Source organism: Drosophila guanche, unplaced genomic scaffold (assembly GCF_900245975.1).
Source record: "Drosophila guanche unplaced genomic scaffold, DGUA_6, whole genome shotgun sequence".
NCBI lineage: Eukaryota > Metazoa > Arthropoda > Insecta > Diptera > Drosophilidae > Drosophila > Drosophila guanche.
Window position 1 is genome coordinate 6,941,220 of NW_022995745.1, and position 14,933 is coordinate 6,956,152.

The following is a 14,933-nucleotide window of genomic DNA, read 5'->3' on the forward strand; positions in this document are numbered from 1 at the left end:
TGGCTTTGTCTTTGGGATGCGTTTTAATCTTGCCATTGTTCCTTGTCCAGGACTCGTCTGTTGGCTCTCAGTTGGCTCCCGGCCTCCTCCTTACTCCCACTCCACTGGGGCTGGGTCTGGGGCTGGCGCTTCTTCAGCTGTTTTTCCTTCGTAAATTATGTGTTTTAATATTTTACAAAGACTCAAAAACTGAGCACTTTGTTTATACTATTCTTATGCCCGTTCTTCCCGCTCCCCCCTCTGTCTAGATGCTTCCCTTTAGGGGGCCAGTAAGCCTTAAGTTCTCTGAAGGAAGAACAGAAACAGGAACAGGCCCGTAAACATAAATAACTACAGAGCGGACAAAGCGGCAAACGAGCTGCAAATCATGAGGAAATTCATGTTGCAACATTTAATTTGAGCAAAGGATGAACGGATGATGATGCAAAAGGAGCAGCGGATCCTAAAGCCCTTGAGTCCCAGAATCCTATTCCCAGATTTTGGTAATTGCAGCGAAGATTCCGCATCAACTATGAGGATTTCCCTCTCTCTCTCTCTCTCCATCTTGGACTCTATTTGCCTCGATTGTCGATGGCTAAGCACCTGGAAATGGACAATTAAGACACCTTCTGCACCCATACACACCTGTGCACAAGAAGGATGTAAAAATATATGCCTCTTCAAGCCGAGAGCGGGAGGTAGGGAGGTAGGGAGGTAGAGTCCTTCCCCTCTGCTAATGGCCACATCCTGAATTGACCCGAGAACTGACTTACGAGTGTGGGCCAACTTAATTATCTGCGACAATTACAAGCAGACAACAAATCTAAGCAGGAATGTCCTACCGCTCCTGCCAGCTCCCTGCCTGCACATGAGTGTGTGTGTGTGTGTGTGTGTGAGTGAGTGTGCGTCCTGTCAGCACATTTGTCTATGTGGCATATGAATAATTGCAAATGCCAACAATGGGGTACATTTGTCGTTGTCCTTGTCCCTGTTGCTGTTGTCCCTGTCCCCCCCACCTTAGGATACTCTATCTGTCAAGTGGCAAAGTCAGTTCTACAGTGGATTTTGTTTGTTGTTTTATGTGTTCTAGAACTGCAGTAGTTTTTACGGGGGAACCTACATCATAAATCGAATTTCCACATATCACGCGTCATGCAGCAGAGCCCCTTGGCCACGGGCTGCTTCATCATCCATTGTTTGCAAAGGGTATCCACCTCTTCGACTCTCTTTCCGCCGCAGACCACTTAGAAGCACATTCCTAATTTCTTGTTGTTTGCGACGGCAAATTCCACATTTGATATAACAAACGATGGAAACTCACGCACACACACACACACACACATACATATACAGCTCCACCTGCATGTGCATGTGTGTTTGTGATAATTTAGATAAATAATTCCAAATGTTAATTGAGTGTAAGAGTTTTGAGGCAGAGACAAAAGTTTATGGTCGATCTACACATACATATTTCCCTCTGCCTCTCTCTTGCGCCTGCTCTTGTCGGGTGTGTGTGTGTGTGTGTGTGCAAAAATTAATTAACTAAATTATTAAGTGGCCGACAAAAGGCAAAGGAGCGACGACTAGTGGTCTCTGCTAAATGAATATTGTAAATTAAGCTTTTATTATTGCTGCTGCAAGTTGTTGGCCAACGATAATGATGATGTCCGGCCATGTGCTGCTTCCAAACACCAAGAGAGAATGAGAGGGAGAGAGCTACATACCTATTCTGGCTACTGGCTACTGGCTCCTGCCTCCTGCCTCCGGCATTTGGCATTAATTGCGGCCTAGCAGCCAAAAATTACCTGCTCCCCTCACTCTCTAGCCACAAGCAGAAATGCTTTCTGGTCCAAAATATGGTCCCTGGAACCGCCGCCGCCGCCATTTTGTTGATGCCAAACATTAAGCAATATTTATGACAGTCCCCGGCCCCAGCCACAGACCCTGAAAGGACCAACAAATTGCAACGCCAAATGCTTATTTAATGAGTTAATTATTTTTTGTATTTATTGCAATGCCAAAATATTGTACGAGTATGCGAATGAGCAGCAAACGTGAAAATATGCGCAATTAAACGTTAAGCACGGCAGGGGAGAGGAGGAGGAAGGAGCAGGGAGGCACGAAACGGCACACAAAACCCATTAGAATTTTTTGGGTGTCCTTTCCTTTCCTTTAGGGAAAACTCAATTAGCGAAGGGTCTAATGGGTGGACAGGAATATGCGCAGGAGGAATGCAACGAGCAGGAACACGTGTTACCGCGAGAGAGTGAAAGAGAAAGAGGAGAGGAAGAATCGCAGGCGGTTAATGCTGAAAGGCAAATGCGATCGCATCGCCAGAGCTTTGACTGCAAGCGCTCTTCTCTCTCTCTCTCTCTCTCTCTCTCTCTATCTTAAAGCTCTTCTTGCTATTACCAAGCTTTCGTGCGTGCTTTCGTTTCGTCTCGCTTGATCTTTGTGTGACTCTCTTCAAGCTACACTCTCTCTGTCGCTCTCTGTGTGCTAGGCACCGCTGAAGCTGCTCCCAAAGCTTTTCGGCTTGCATTCTTTTGGGGCTCTCTGCATTTTGTGTCTGCCTTGCGATCTTCAGATTGTTTTTATTATCCTCTCGGACTTATACTTTTATATCCATTGAAAAAGAGAAAGAGAAATCAATTCCAATCTTAAATTGAAAGGAAAGCCCGTGGCTTAAAGCCGAAAACCAAAACCATCATTAACCTCGAATTAACTTGTTTAACCCGCGTTATTGTGAGGCCACCCAGCGGACAGAGAGACGGACACACACACAAAAATTGATATCAAACATGAATTGTTTGCTGCTGCCACAGACTCAGACACACACACACACACAGGCACACACAGAACAGAGCAGAACTTTTCCAATTTCGCCAACAAACCACACGATGGCTACGGCTACGTCAATCAATCAATCAGACATTCATTCATGCACACATTAATTTATTCATTTTAGCGGGGAATTGCTTGAACGGTAAAATATTTTTGCCATTTAATTGCTCTCTTACCAATTTCCGCAGCGGCATAGAGCCACGACAGGCACAGTCACAGGCACAGGCACAGGCACAGAGGTGGGGCGGGCGATGGGGCGCAAAACGCTTTTAATTACTTAACCGGAAATTGGCAATTAAAGCGATTTAACAGCCGCTCCCCTCCACTCTATACCCACGCCATATGCATGCCAGAGACGTGGGGGCGGCGAGGACCCAAGGAAAAGTTGAAGCAACACAAACATAAGAATTCGGCCTCCCCCACTTAATGGGCCTCTCCGTTCACTCTCTGCTCATCAACTAACGTCAGATCGTTCAGAGCCTTAATCAAGTTTTAAATGGCCGCAACCCCCATGCCCCAGCAGACCTCCCAATCGTCCATTGGGGGGCTGCAGCGGCAGCCTCCTCCAAGGTGCTGCCAACTCGTTCATTGTTATTTATTGTGTGTTGTTGTTGCTTTTCTTTTTGTTGTTGCTATTTCCCCGGCAATTTATTTCAATTTCGGGAAAAGCTGCACAAAGTTTTGTATTGTCATTGAGAGCCGAAAGCTCAGAGCTCGCGCTCGCGTTCGCCTTTTTCCAATTAGAGATGGTCATTGGGGTGGAGGAAGGGGTCCATGGCGAGGGGTGATGCTGGGAACATGGAAGCATAAAAACTCATTTAACTTTTTTGGCCAGCAAACCGTCAAATGCCCGACTCGTGGCCGTGGCCGTGGCCGTGGCAGTGGCAGTGGCCTGTCGTGTAATAAGCAAAACTTCTCTCTTGGCAGGTTGGTTTTTCCGTGGACGGGTGGGTGGGTTCAATTGCCGCTTTCCCACTTTTCCTGATAACTGTTGCATAGTTTTCGGTGCGGCGCTGCATAATTAATTATTTGTCAGGACAGCGGCTGACGGCTCGGGGGTTGGGGGCCAGGCCAAGCGGAACGTAACGAACCCCAAAGAACTTTCTCTATAGGATCAGGGCAGGAGCTAGAGGGGTAAATGGTTCACAGCTGTTCGCAGAGGTCTTGGAGTGTTCAAGGGGTTCGTTTCCACTCACTTGGAATGATATTTCATATGGAAATTTGAGCAGGAATAACACAGAAGAAGAACTGTGATTCTTGGATGAATTTTAACACAAGTTTCAATCCTACACGGGGTGGAAACTACATTTAAAGAAGATCCTGCTTGAAGCTTCTTTGTGTCTATTCACTTATGGAAAATTATATCCCTTATGGGCAACACTTGAGGGATTTTATCCAGGGTGCAAGCAGTGCTCCCTCCCTGATGGAATCGCTGATGAATTTGAGTTTGTGGCAAGCAAATAAAATGGAAAATTGTTTGCTTTCTACTTTTATTTAGTTGGACATGTTGAATCCCACACACCCCCGCTCGACGGCAAACCACAGCAACCCACACGCACCCCAACCAGTGGGGAGTGGCGGCGACTCGTTCGGTTGGTGGTCGACTTCTTGCGGCTGGCCGCTTAATTTTCGGTCTTTTCCAAGCGTCCAATTTGCCGCCACATTGCAGCCAAAGTTATTCGCGAAAAACTTGAAACTTTGCCATCCATCCCAACGGAGAGGGCACCATGTCCCATGCCCCATTCTACTTGCCTCAACTGAAGGACGGAAACCGAAAACTAACTCTAACTGCGTCCTGCCACACTAATTTCAATTGCTCTCGGCTAATGTGAGACACAAAAACCCCCTCCGCACCGTCGGAAGGGGACGCAGACGGGGACTGGGGAGTCGCGTAGTTTATAGCAAAAGTTGAGCTGAAAAATTCGCGCGGAGAAAATGTCAAGTGCAATTTATACAAATTTCACGGTTAGGATGCGACGCGGAAAGTGTCGAAAACTTTTCACGGTTACTCGAACGGACGCCCTGTCACATGGCTGACAGACAGGAAGACAGGCAGGGCCTTCCGCTTTCACTTCCACCTCCACTCAGAATCACCTGGCTGCATTATTGATGGAAATTGCCACATGGAAATGGTAGCAGCACTTTCGGACAGTTGGAGATTTCTTGCCCATAAACAAATAACATTTTCCGCCACAATCTTCTCAAGTTCCATTTGAGCTGCCGCTCGATGGTTAATTAATCGATGGCCTGTACTTATATCTCTTTCGTACATAAATATATCTTCATATATCGAGTGCAGCGTGAAGCGAGGCGCCACTCCCACTCCTGGCACGTACCCCTATCCTGTATGGGTATCCGTATCCGCAGCCTCCCTGGGGGCAATCAGGATATGAGCTACCACCAACTTTTCGCGCCCGTGTTTTTGCAATTGCTTGCTTGCAATTGGCCATTGAGTGCCCTGTAATTGTTAAGGCTTAACACTCAACATATTAAAGCTGATCTTTGCTGCAAAACTTTATCTAAAAGAGCTACAAAAAGGAGCTATTACTTGGAGCGATCTGTGTGTTGAGCAACAACCAAAAATACTTTTGCAATGTGTCCCTTAAAGGAACCTAGATCAAAGGCAGTATAATAATAATCTTATATCCTTACCCCGAACGATCTCTGTTTGATAGCAGTGTGAAATGGATCTATCTGTCATCTATCCCTTTCATGACATTCCCGTGCTCTTCGATTGCCCTGACTCTTTCTCTGCTCCTAGAACTACCCTCCAAGGGTATCCGCTCAGTCGTGTTGCCTTCCCTGTGTACACTCTGCCACTTGTTTAAACACTCTTTTTTTGCCATTTCCCTTTTTTTGTGGGGGCCTTGGTTTATACACACATGTGCGGGTACGAATTTTTTGTTGGAAATGTTTGTGTATCCGATATACAGAAAACAAATGCAATCGCCACTAGTGGCCCGAGGGGCGTAACGAGGTGGTTCGACAGAGAATGAGGGAGGGAGGGGGGTACAGAGTGTTTTATCTCGCCCGCCGCTGTTGCTGCTGCTGCTGCTGCTTCTGCTGCTGCGTTTTGGGGCTTTCGTAATATTCCCGAATGTCAGTTTGATGGCCAAAAAATACTACGAAAACTTTTGAGCGAAACGCGCTGCAAACAAACAACGCAAAAAACTTTCGCCATTTAATTGGAAAATTAAATTTTCCGCTGGCTGCAACGTTGAACAATGAAAGGGGGGAATACGTGGCGGGGGTGTCAGAGCAATTTGCAGTGCAATCAACGCGTGGGAGTGGTTCCCATCAGCCCACCCCCCGGTCCTGTCAGGCAGCCAGCCCTGCTCCTGCTCCTGCTCCTGCTTCTGCTCCTGCTCCCATTCAGGTAATATCTAAAGTAAAAAATGCATTTAAAATATTTGCTGCATTCCGGGCAGTAGGGTGGAAGGAGAGCGACAGGGTCGGGTCAAGTGCCATGTCAAGTGTCGAGTCCTCTATTCTGCCCCGTCCCAGCGTTGAGTCGTCGCTCTGCTTATGCAATTTTCCAAAATGACTCGGAATTCATTTGACAAATTGTCCGTTCCAGAGGGTGCATCATTCCATTCTTGGGCTAGCTGTCCGGATTCGTTTTGTGCTCTGTCATTGGTCAAACAAGTGGCAAAATTAAATTTAACAAGACGACCATCACCCAGCAGTGGAAGAGGCGAAGGAGGAGCTGGCTGGGATGCAATCCTCCTGGTGGAGGCCACATTGTTTAAAGTGCTTAACAAGCAACACAGGAGGGACATTGTGGCAGGAGAGGCAGTGGAGACCGCAGTCAGCTCAAGCCAACACCTTACCAGGGACTGGTGCTGCTCCTGCAACTCTGCCAAAGAAGTGGCATGAAAAATGAAATGAAAACCAGCAAGTAACCGCAATCATTGCACGACTCGCCACTCGTTAGCAGATGCTGTGGCATGAGGCATTGCTGAGAGAGAGAGAGAGAGAGCCCAGAATGCAGTCTTCTCACCCGTTGCCCGTTCTTGCCGCTGCTGCCTGCGGGCGCTGAACTCATTTGGCTTTGGTGTCGGCCTCTCCTCTGCTTAGCAGCACTGAAATTGCCACAAGTGCTGCCCAGTCGTCAGTCAGTCAGTCATCCCAGTCAGCATTCTGGCAGCATGCAGCATCCAGCTCTCTCATCTTCTCTCATCTCATCTCATCTGTTGGCCTTCTGATTTCTGTTTGTGTCTCTGGCTGTCTCCCCGTCTGTCATTCACGGAACGAAGCAAGGCCGCAAAAGAGGAAGAGGAGATGCAACGTTAAAGGAACTTTGATTTTGCGGTTACTCGTTCTGCTCTGCCCCCTTTTTGCATTAGGTAATTACTTCTTTGTGACGCTCGATGAAGTGCAAATTCATTAAGCCTGATGCACTCTCTCACTCTGGCACCTCTTCCACACAACACAGAACACACAACATCCACACCCTGCCACACTTTGTGGCATGGTGAGTTGCGCAAGTATACCATAATTAATCAATATTCTGGTGGTTGGACACTTGGCCACACACGGGCATTTACAATTACATTTAATCCCTTTTTGTTATTTTTTATTCCGCCCGAATGCCCGCCCGAGCGTTAATTTGTTTTCTCTTGTAATAAATCGAAATTAAATTTGATTTCGCCGAGTCACACGTGTCGGAAAACATTTGTAGATGACTGTGTAGCGTACCGTGTCCATACATAAATCGTACACGGCCATGAACACAAGAATGGTGATGGGTATTAATGCCACGCAAATTCTTTAAATGCTGCAGAAGCAGCGAGTCCTGAAATCACAGATTCATTTATGGAATCGATGCTATTCATATGTGATGCCCCTACAGATGCTCAATGAATGAGCGTTTAATGAGGAAAATCAAAATCATACTCCACAAGCCTTCTACAACTGGGAACACATATGTGCCTACTCCTATTGCTGCTCCTTTTTCTTTCCTTCAGTAATTCCTTTGCCTAACAACAGGTGGCCTAGCTAAATCCATGGCTGCCAGACGCAAAGGCTGTAGCTGTAGCTGTAGCTGTTCCAATAATTTCCCAGATTCCAAAGTGCACAGCAGAGGAAGTGGCACTTTACTAGGCTTGCATTGGATTATGGCTGTAAAATGCAATTCAGATGGCAGGACAAGCGGACTCTCAAAGAGGATGCTCCCAGGCTCTTCTAACGAAGCCAGAATTTCAAGTACGAGAATATTTTCTCTGCAGATGCATAGCTGGCAGAAAGAAGCTGAAGCTCGTGTCTGGTATCTGGCAAAGGAATAAACTTGCTTATTGCATTGAAATGCAATTCCGACCTGCACTTGCACTTGCACCTCCTTTTATCCTTTATCCTGCTGCTGCTGCTGCTGCTCTTTCTCTTGCTGTTTTTGGGGGAGGAAAATAAATTTCGCACAGAAGCCAAAAAAAAAGAGAAACGGAAATTTGGCTCATAATTTCGTTGGTAGATTTTATAATAAATAATTTTTCACTAAAATTCCAGCACACAGAGAACACAGTCAGACAGACATTGGAGACCACTGTTGTGGAGGGGAGAGGAGTGTTGAGATGGGGGCTGGGGCTGGCCACTCAATAAAGAAACAGAAAGAAGCACAACACAGCAGAAAGTACAGAAAAGAGAAGCGCATACGACAGGAAAAAGGACGAACAAAGCGGGACGAAAGCCGAAATACAAATAAATATGGGGCAGGAAAAAGCAAGCAGAAAAAAAACGAGAAATAAATATACAAGCAAGACTAAGGCGAGAGTATTGGGAGAATAAGCGCATGCCAGAAACAGAAACACTCAAAGTTTATGAAAGGTCGGTCGTCGCCGCCAAAAGTTTTCTACGCACCCTTAGCCCAAGTGGAGTATACACGACTTTCCCATCAAATTGGACACACAATTGGTCTTTAAAAATGATCTGCTTACAGCTAAAGGAATTCAAAACAAAGTTGATACTTTAGTCAGGCACCGAGCAATGATGGCCATCAATTATGCGAGAAATACTTTAAGGTGCCACCACGAACATTGCCTAATGCTTTATTCAATTTTATTTGCTTTGTTTTCATAAACTTATAATCCTTCCATGGGGACTGAGCACCAAAACAGAGTTCACTATGTAACTATAATAAATATAAAGATTCCCCAAAGATATCCCATAAATGATTGCACTTTTGCTAGGGAACATCTTCCGCACCTTTTGAGCACTTTCTGGACCTAGAAACTTCTTTAAATACCTGTAGCCCATAGCTATGCTGGCATCTGTCATGTATCAAAGCATAGACATAATTCGACGTGGCTAAATATTATCCCAATATTTTTGTTGTACTGCCCCACGTAAAACAAAGTGTATCACAGGACCCGAGACTCGGACACGGACGCTCACCACTCGGCCAGGGATACCACAGCATATGGGTGTGTGTGTGTGTGTGTGTGTGTGTGTGTGGAGAGAGGGCGGAGGGGTCCGTGTATCGCCAATTACTGTGTCTGTTTGAGCGTACAAAGCGTTTTATGAACCAACTCCACAGACTTCTGCTGACGGACCGGACCGTAGCGAACCGCCGCCTCTCCTTTTTCTCGATTTTCCAATGCCAGTCACGCTTGGACTTTGTCGAAGAACTTTGCCCCAACCGCCCAGCCCCCAGACTCTGACGTTGCTCTTGAACTTTTTTTCGCTTTTGATTTTATTGCCAATTGACCAACTTTTTGGGTCGATTGCTTATGTTATGCTAGGGAGGATGCAGACCGGTCCGGTCTGGTCTGCTTTCTTAAAATGCCAAGACAGCTGTCTCAGATGAGTGTCTGACGGCATCTGTGTATCCGTATCTGTGTATCCCCCAGCATATTTAAAATGTCTTCCACTCACCTTTGCCAGTGGCCAGGCTCCAGTGGCTGTGGCAGTGGCCCACGTGGAATCCACCGGACTGTGCTGCGATGCTGAGTGCCCTGCAAGACAGAGAGAAGAACAAAGTGAGAGAAAGCCGGGGGTGAATAATAAAAGTAATAATAATAATACTAGGGAGATACTTAATCTGCTGCAGAGAGCCGGACACGGAACACGGTATGCGGCATAAGGCTTACGGCTTACGGCTTACGGCTTACGGGATACGGGATACGGGTCTGGTATTAATCAAATTTAAATTGCCTTCGATTGCCGGAGCTATCGACAAGTTTATCGGTTTAGGAATTGGCTCTTAAGCGGGCAGAGTTTCCTTTTCTTTTCATTGCCCTTTTTCCGTTCCTCATTCTTTTCCCTTACGAATAACTTTGCACATTTCCCATTTCGGGTTCATTTTAGAGACCACAAAGAGGAATTATTTCTTGGAAGAACTTCAGGGAGTATGATCTTGTTTTTATACAAGTGTGTCTGTCTGCACAAAATCAAGTAGGTTTTTGTATTTAATCATTAAAAAACAAAACGCTGGATTGCTATCTACTCAACCAAATGTTAGAAGAATCACAAATCAATCTGGGGCTTGTCGATGTACAGTGCTTCATTGGGAATATCTCACACTTCGGCTGCTTTCCCCTGCTGCAGCATCCACCCCAATTGGGAAACCCTTTGGTGGTCGACCGCAGATACTTGCACTCCAACGCACAGCCCCTAATTATCGACTTAAGGGCATTACCTAGCTATTACCTTGTTAGGCGGCAGACCAGACCGCAAGCAAGCCTCTGGGACGCCAAGCAAAAAATCGAAGGCGAGACCCTAAGCCGGAAGGGACAGACGGCCAGCTGCAGAGGGGAGAGAGCGAAAGCTTGGGGAAATCTGTGTACGAATTGTGTGGGGTGGACCTGGGGCTGGTAGTAGTTGTTGTAATAATAATATTAGGGATGATCAAATTCAGGACAAAATGGTGAGGAATCCTGCGGATCCGGTGGCGAATGCAGAGGCTTACCCATATGTGGAGCATACAAGTAATAAATGCGTGATTATTTGTGGCTTTTATTAGCCACAAAGCTGCCAGAAGGGAGGGAGAATAAACCCCTGTGTCTAATGCCTGAAACAAACAGAGAGAGATAGAGCCCAAGATGTCGACAGACAACAGCAGGTGGCAGATGGAGGCAGCGGCAGGGCATTGAGGTAATCCTCTTCCAAGTCCTTGGCGTACTTGAGCTTTGTTTTCGTGTCAAGCGGAAGACGCAGACGTGTAGGCATCATTGTTGATACAAAAAGAATTATACCGGTAACCAGGTCTACCCGGGTAATCGCTTTCCCCCAACTACAGCTCTCTAGAGGAGCTAGCTGATTGCTTTTGCCCCCGCTGTCCCGTCTTTAGGGAAGGTTCTTTGAACTCAGATGTAAATCTTTTCAACATATTAATATTGAATAATTTCAAGAATTTTATTCACATTCACATGGAAGAAAGGACAGAAAAAGGAACAGGAAAGTGACCAGAATCTTGTCCACCAGCACTCGGTATAGGATTGGTGGATGGTCAATGGATGCTCCACATATCCACCAATATGCTAGCGAATTGTGAAAATATAAGAAAACATCCTTATCTTGCAACCTTCCTTGGTTTGTCTTTGCCTTGGGAATGCCTGAGAAAATGCATGGTTAGAAAAGCACAAAGCCTACGGCCATTTTTCCACTTTTCTCTGGAAGGGAAATTATTTCTCCACTGGCAGGCATCGATAGGTTTATGAAGTGTGGAAATCCGCAGGTCCACATGCACAAAGTGAGGCAAGTGTTTGCCAGGCAGAGGAAACTTTTCAGCAGCCATACGGTGAGGATGGTTAGCGGGGGGAGGCCGTGAGGCAGCGCATCGATGGAGGAGAGAAGCCTTCGGGCGCATTTTGAAATTAAAAATTTTGGCAGCGACAGGCAGCGCAATGTGTGCCGTGCCCTGGCTTTCTCCTTCGTGTTTCTCCTGCCTTCTCCGTCTTTCGCTCCAGGAATCTGCATATGGAGCGGCACACACACACACACAGGATACTCAACAGGAGCCTTCAAAAATGCGCTCATGTCGCGAGAGCAAAACTTTATTGCGCCATATTTTCTCGAGCAGGAGCGGCAGGCTACACACCCATGCATAAAAGGGATGCAATTTTTATCAGCGAGCAAGCAACGGGCAAAGCATTTGTGCTCATCCCTTTTCGTTGCATTTATTTTTAGTTCTTGTATTTGTTTTGTTGGCCAACTTTTAAGCCGCTGCCATGCGCCGAGGGTATCCGCTGGGGCAGGGTGGGCTGCTTCCCATTGTTTTGTCCAATTATTACAGGGTAGCCGCCCAGTGTCATCTGTGCGAGATTCGCGAATCTTACTTTCGAAAGAGGAGCAAAAATGTTCGCTGAAATTTTCATTGAAAGCCGACGACACACAGAACGATGGGTTGTTGGGACAATTTTTGGCGATTTACGTTTTGCACACACACACACAGGCACACTTACACACACACACATAGGTATACACTTTGAAAAATGGCCTGCAACGCGGTTGCAGGGGCACGTTGTGTGGGGGCTGCGAGAGAGTCTGCCCTGCCGTTTGGTCGCAATGCGACAATTAAACACACAGACAGCGCCCACAGCCACACAAACACACACCCACTCTCATGGATAAGGAAAAGTCTGCCAACTGGCAAATGGCAAGTGGAAAATCATACGGAAAAGCGGGCTCGCACGGAAAAGCGGCTCAGGCTAACGAAGCTAAATGCATGCAAACAGCAAACATAAATGCTGGAAACGAAACGCAACTGAAAGGGTCTAGGGTAGGGGGTGGGCGGGTAAGGTGGGATTTTGATATATAGATAAATGTACCTCCATATGGAGTGTGGGCTGGGCGGGGGCAAATACATGCGATATAAGCCACCAACAAAAAAGAGGATTTTCCCTCCGCTAATTGTGCTGCCTCTCAGCCCCTTCCCACTGTACAAATAAATCCCTCACTCCCTGTGCCACTCTACCACTCCCCGCAGTCTATTCACCACTCAATTAATCTTGATCCAAGGGGCACAATTCACTCTCATTTCAGTTTCAATGTTTACGCGTCTGTCTGCTCGGTGTGTGTGTGTGCGTGTGCGTGTGCGTGTGGGTTGGTTCTCGCTTTGGGGCGTGGCAAGTGGCTTAACACATGTAAATCACGAATCACCTCCAACCCCCTACCGCCAGCCCCACACCCCTAAACAACGCCCCAAGCTTCAATACAAATCAAGTGGCTCCTCGTCGGCTGTGGAACATAATGGCCATTTGGTGTTCAATACGCCAATGCCCATCCGCTTAACACGGAACAGGATAGGAGGGGAGAGCAGAAGGCGGAGATGAGCAAAAGGGAGCAGAGTGCAGTGCAGAGAAAGGTGTTAAATGAATGGTCATGACAGCAGGAGGGCGATACAGGGGAGAGAGAGAGAGAGAGAGAGAAGAGAGGATACAAAAATCCACGCTTATGTACCCTTAAAAGGGGATTGATCGTCGCATGTGTTTTAAGCCAGAGAATCCCAGAATCTGCCCTTTGACTCGTTTTCTGCCTATGGATTGAAGGCAAGAAGCGGCTGCACCGCTACTCAGATTATAGATTACGGCCAACATCTTTCGATTATTGTAGTATCCGATTTTTTCCATCCTTTTTTACAGCGACAGATGTAGCGCGAGGGAGAGGAGAGAGAGCTTTCCGCCGTCCCATTGTTGGGTGCGGGAGATGTCTTTGTGTCGGAGGCAGACGATGACACCAGGGTAATCAACAGGCTGCTGTTATCCTTCCCCGTTATCCTTTCTCTTTCGTTTCTCGCACTCTTTAGCTTTGTCTCTCTTTACCTCTCACGCTCTCCCTCGCTCTGCTTAAGCGGATTGATTGTGGCTAATAAAAATGGCAGCGGCAGCAGCGACAACAATGCCACCGGTTGGGGCACTCTTTAAAGTTGCAGCAGGGGGCACGGGCACCCAACAATGCCCTTTCCCCACTCCCGTTTCCGTTTGCACTTTTGAGGGCACAATGGCAGAGAGGCACAAAGAGAGAGAGAGAGAGAGAGGCAGTCGGAAGTGGCTTTCTTCGATGCCTTCCTGGCGGAAGTTCACGAGGGACCTCTTGGATGGGTTTTTGCCATTGGGGTGCTGGGGGAGTGGTCGTGAATGCAGTTTCTCCATTTACCCTAAATCCGGCCCCGCCCTCAGCCTTCGCCACACCCCACAGAAAATCACATAATGGCAACAATAAGGAAATCGCATGTGAAAAAGGCCGCGGGCCACGGGCCGCAGAGCCCAGGCTTCTGCTCGCTGTTGCTTCGTTCTCGTCCTTGTCCTTGTCGTCACAAATGTTTATGGAACAGTAAGTCGCGTATAAGTTTTGCCAGCTTACATAACAATGCAGTCCCCGCCAGGCTCAGCCTCCTGCCTCCTGCCCATGCAGCATGTTGAACTCCTTTGGCAGTCAGTCCTGGTCCCTGGTCCTGTGGCCTGGCAATTTCGAAGGCGTTGAAGTTGAAGTCAAAGTCAAGCGCAGATTCTGATTCTGCCTCTGCCTCCACCTCCACCTCCACCTACTCCTCCTCCCTGGGGGCGCCTTCTCCTTCTCATTTCCCTCCCTTTGTTGCCTGCTGTCTTTGTTGGGTATCTGCGGAGTGGCTGCTGAGTGGGTGGGTGGCGGATCTTCTTCTACTGTAATCTTCCGCCCATCACTCGGCGGACGGCAGTTTTTCCCTTGCATTTGCTTTTGAAGTGGCAACGGCTTTTCTTTCTCTTTTTTGTTGTTGCTCCTTCTTCCCCTTTTCCTTCTTGTTTTCCCGCCGCTGCTGTTGTTGTTATTTGCTTGGCTTTGACTCTGCTGCTAATGAACGAAAACTCACTTAAGACGGGAAACCCACACACACACACACACACACTTACATATATTTACATTATAATTTCATTTGTATTTCGATTGAAAAATTCTTTCAGCATTTTCTTAGGCCTCTCCTTGCATTGAGTACAACAAAAAATTGCAAATGCGCGAAAAAGAAAAAAAGCTTTTGATGTTTTTGCATGAATGAATGGCTTCTCGTGTTTCCCCCCTCTCTGACTGTACGTCTTGGATGCCACTCTCTCACACCCCCCCCCCCCCCCCTTCTCCCCCCACCCTCTTGCTCCCTTTCTCCCCCTCTCTCTCCGTTCCTTTTTTTCGTTCAATTTCATCTT

At 47.1% G+C, this 14,933-nt stretch overlaps 1 protein-coding gene across 1 annotated transcript in view; it reads right to left on the bottom strand.

Annotated features, from left to right (window-relative positions):
* Positions 1-14,933, bottom strand: part of LOC117580909 — a 108,506-nt gene that overhangs the window by 52,460 nt on the left and 41,113 nt on the right. Inside the window, exon 4 of the mRNA XM_034267670.1 lies at positions 9,691-9,770. Coding sequence (XP_034123561.1) covers positions 9,691-9,770 — 80 coding nt within the window. The remainder of the gene's footprint in view (positions 1-9,690; positions 9,771-14,933) is intronic.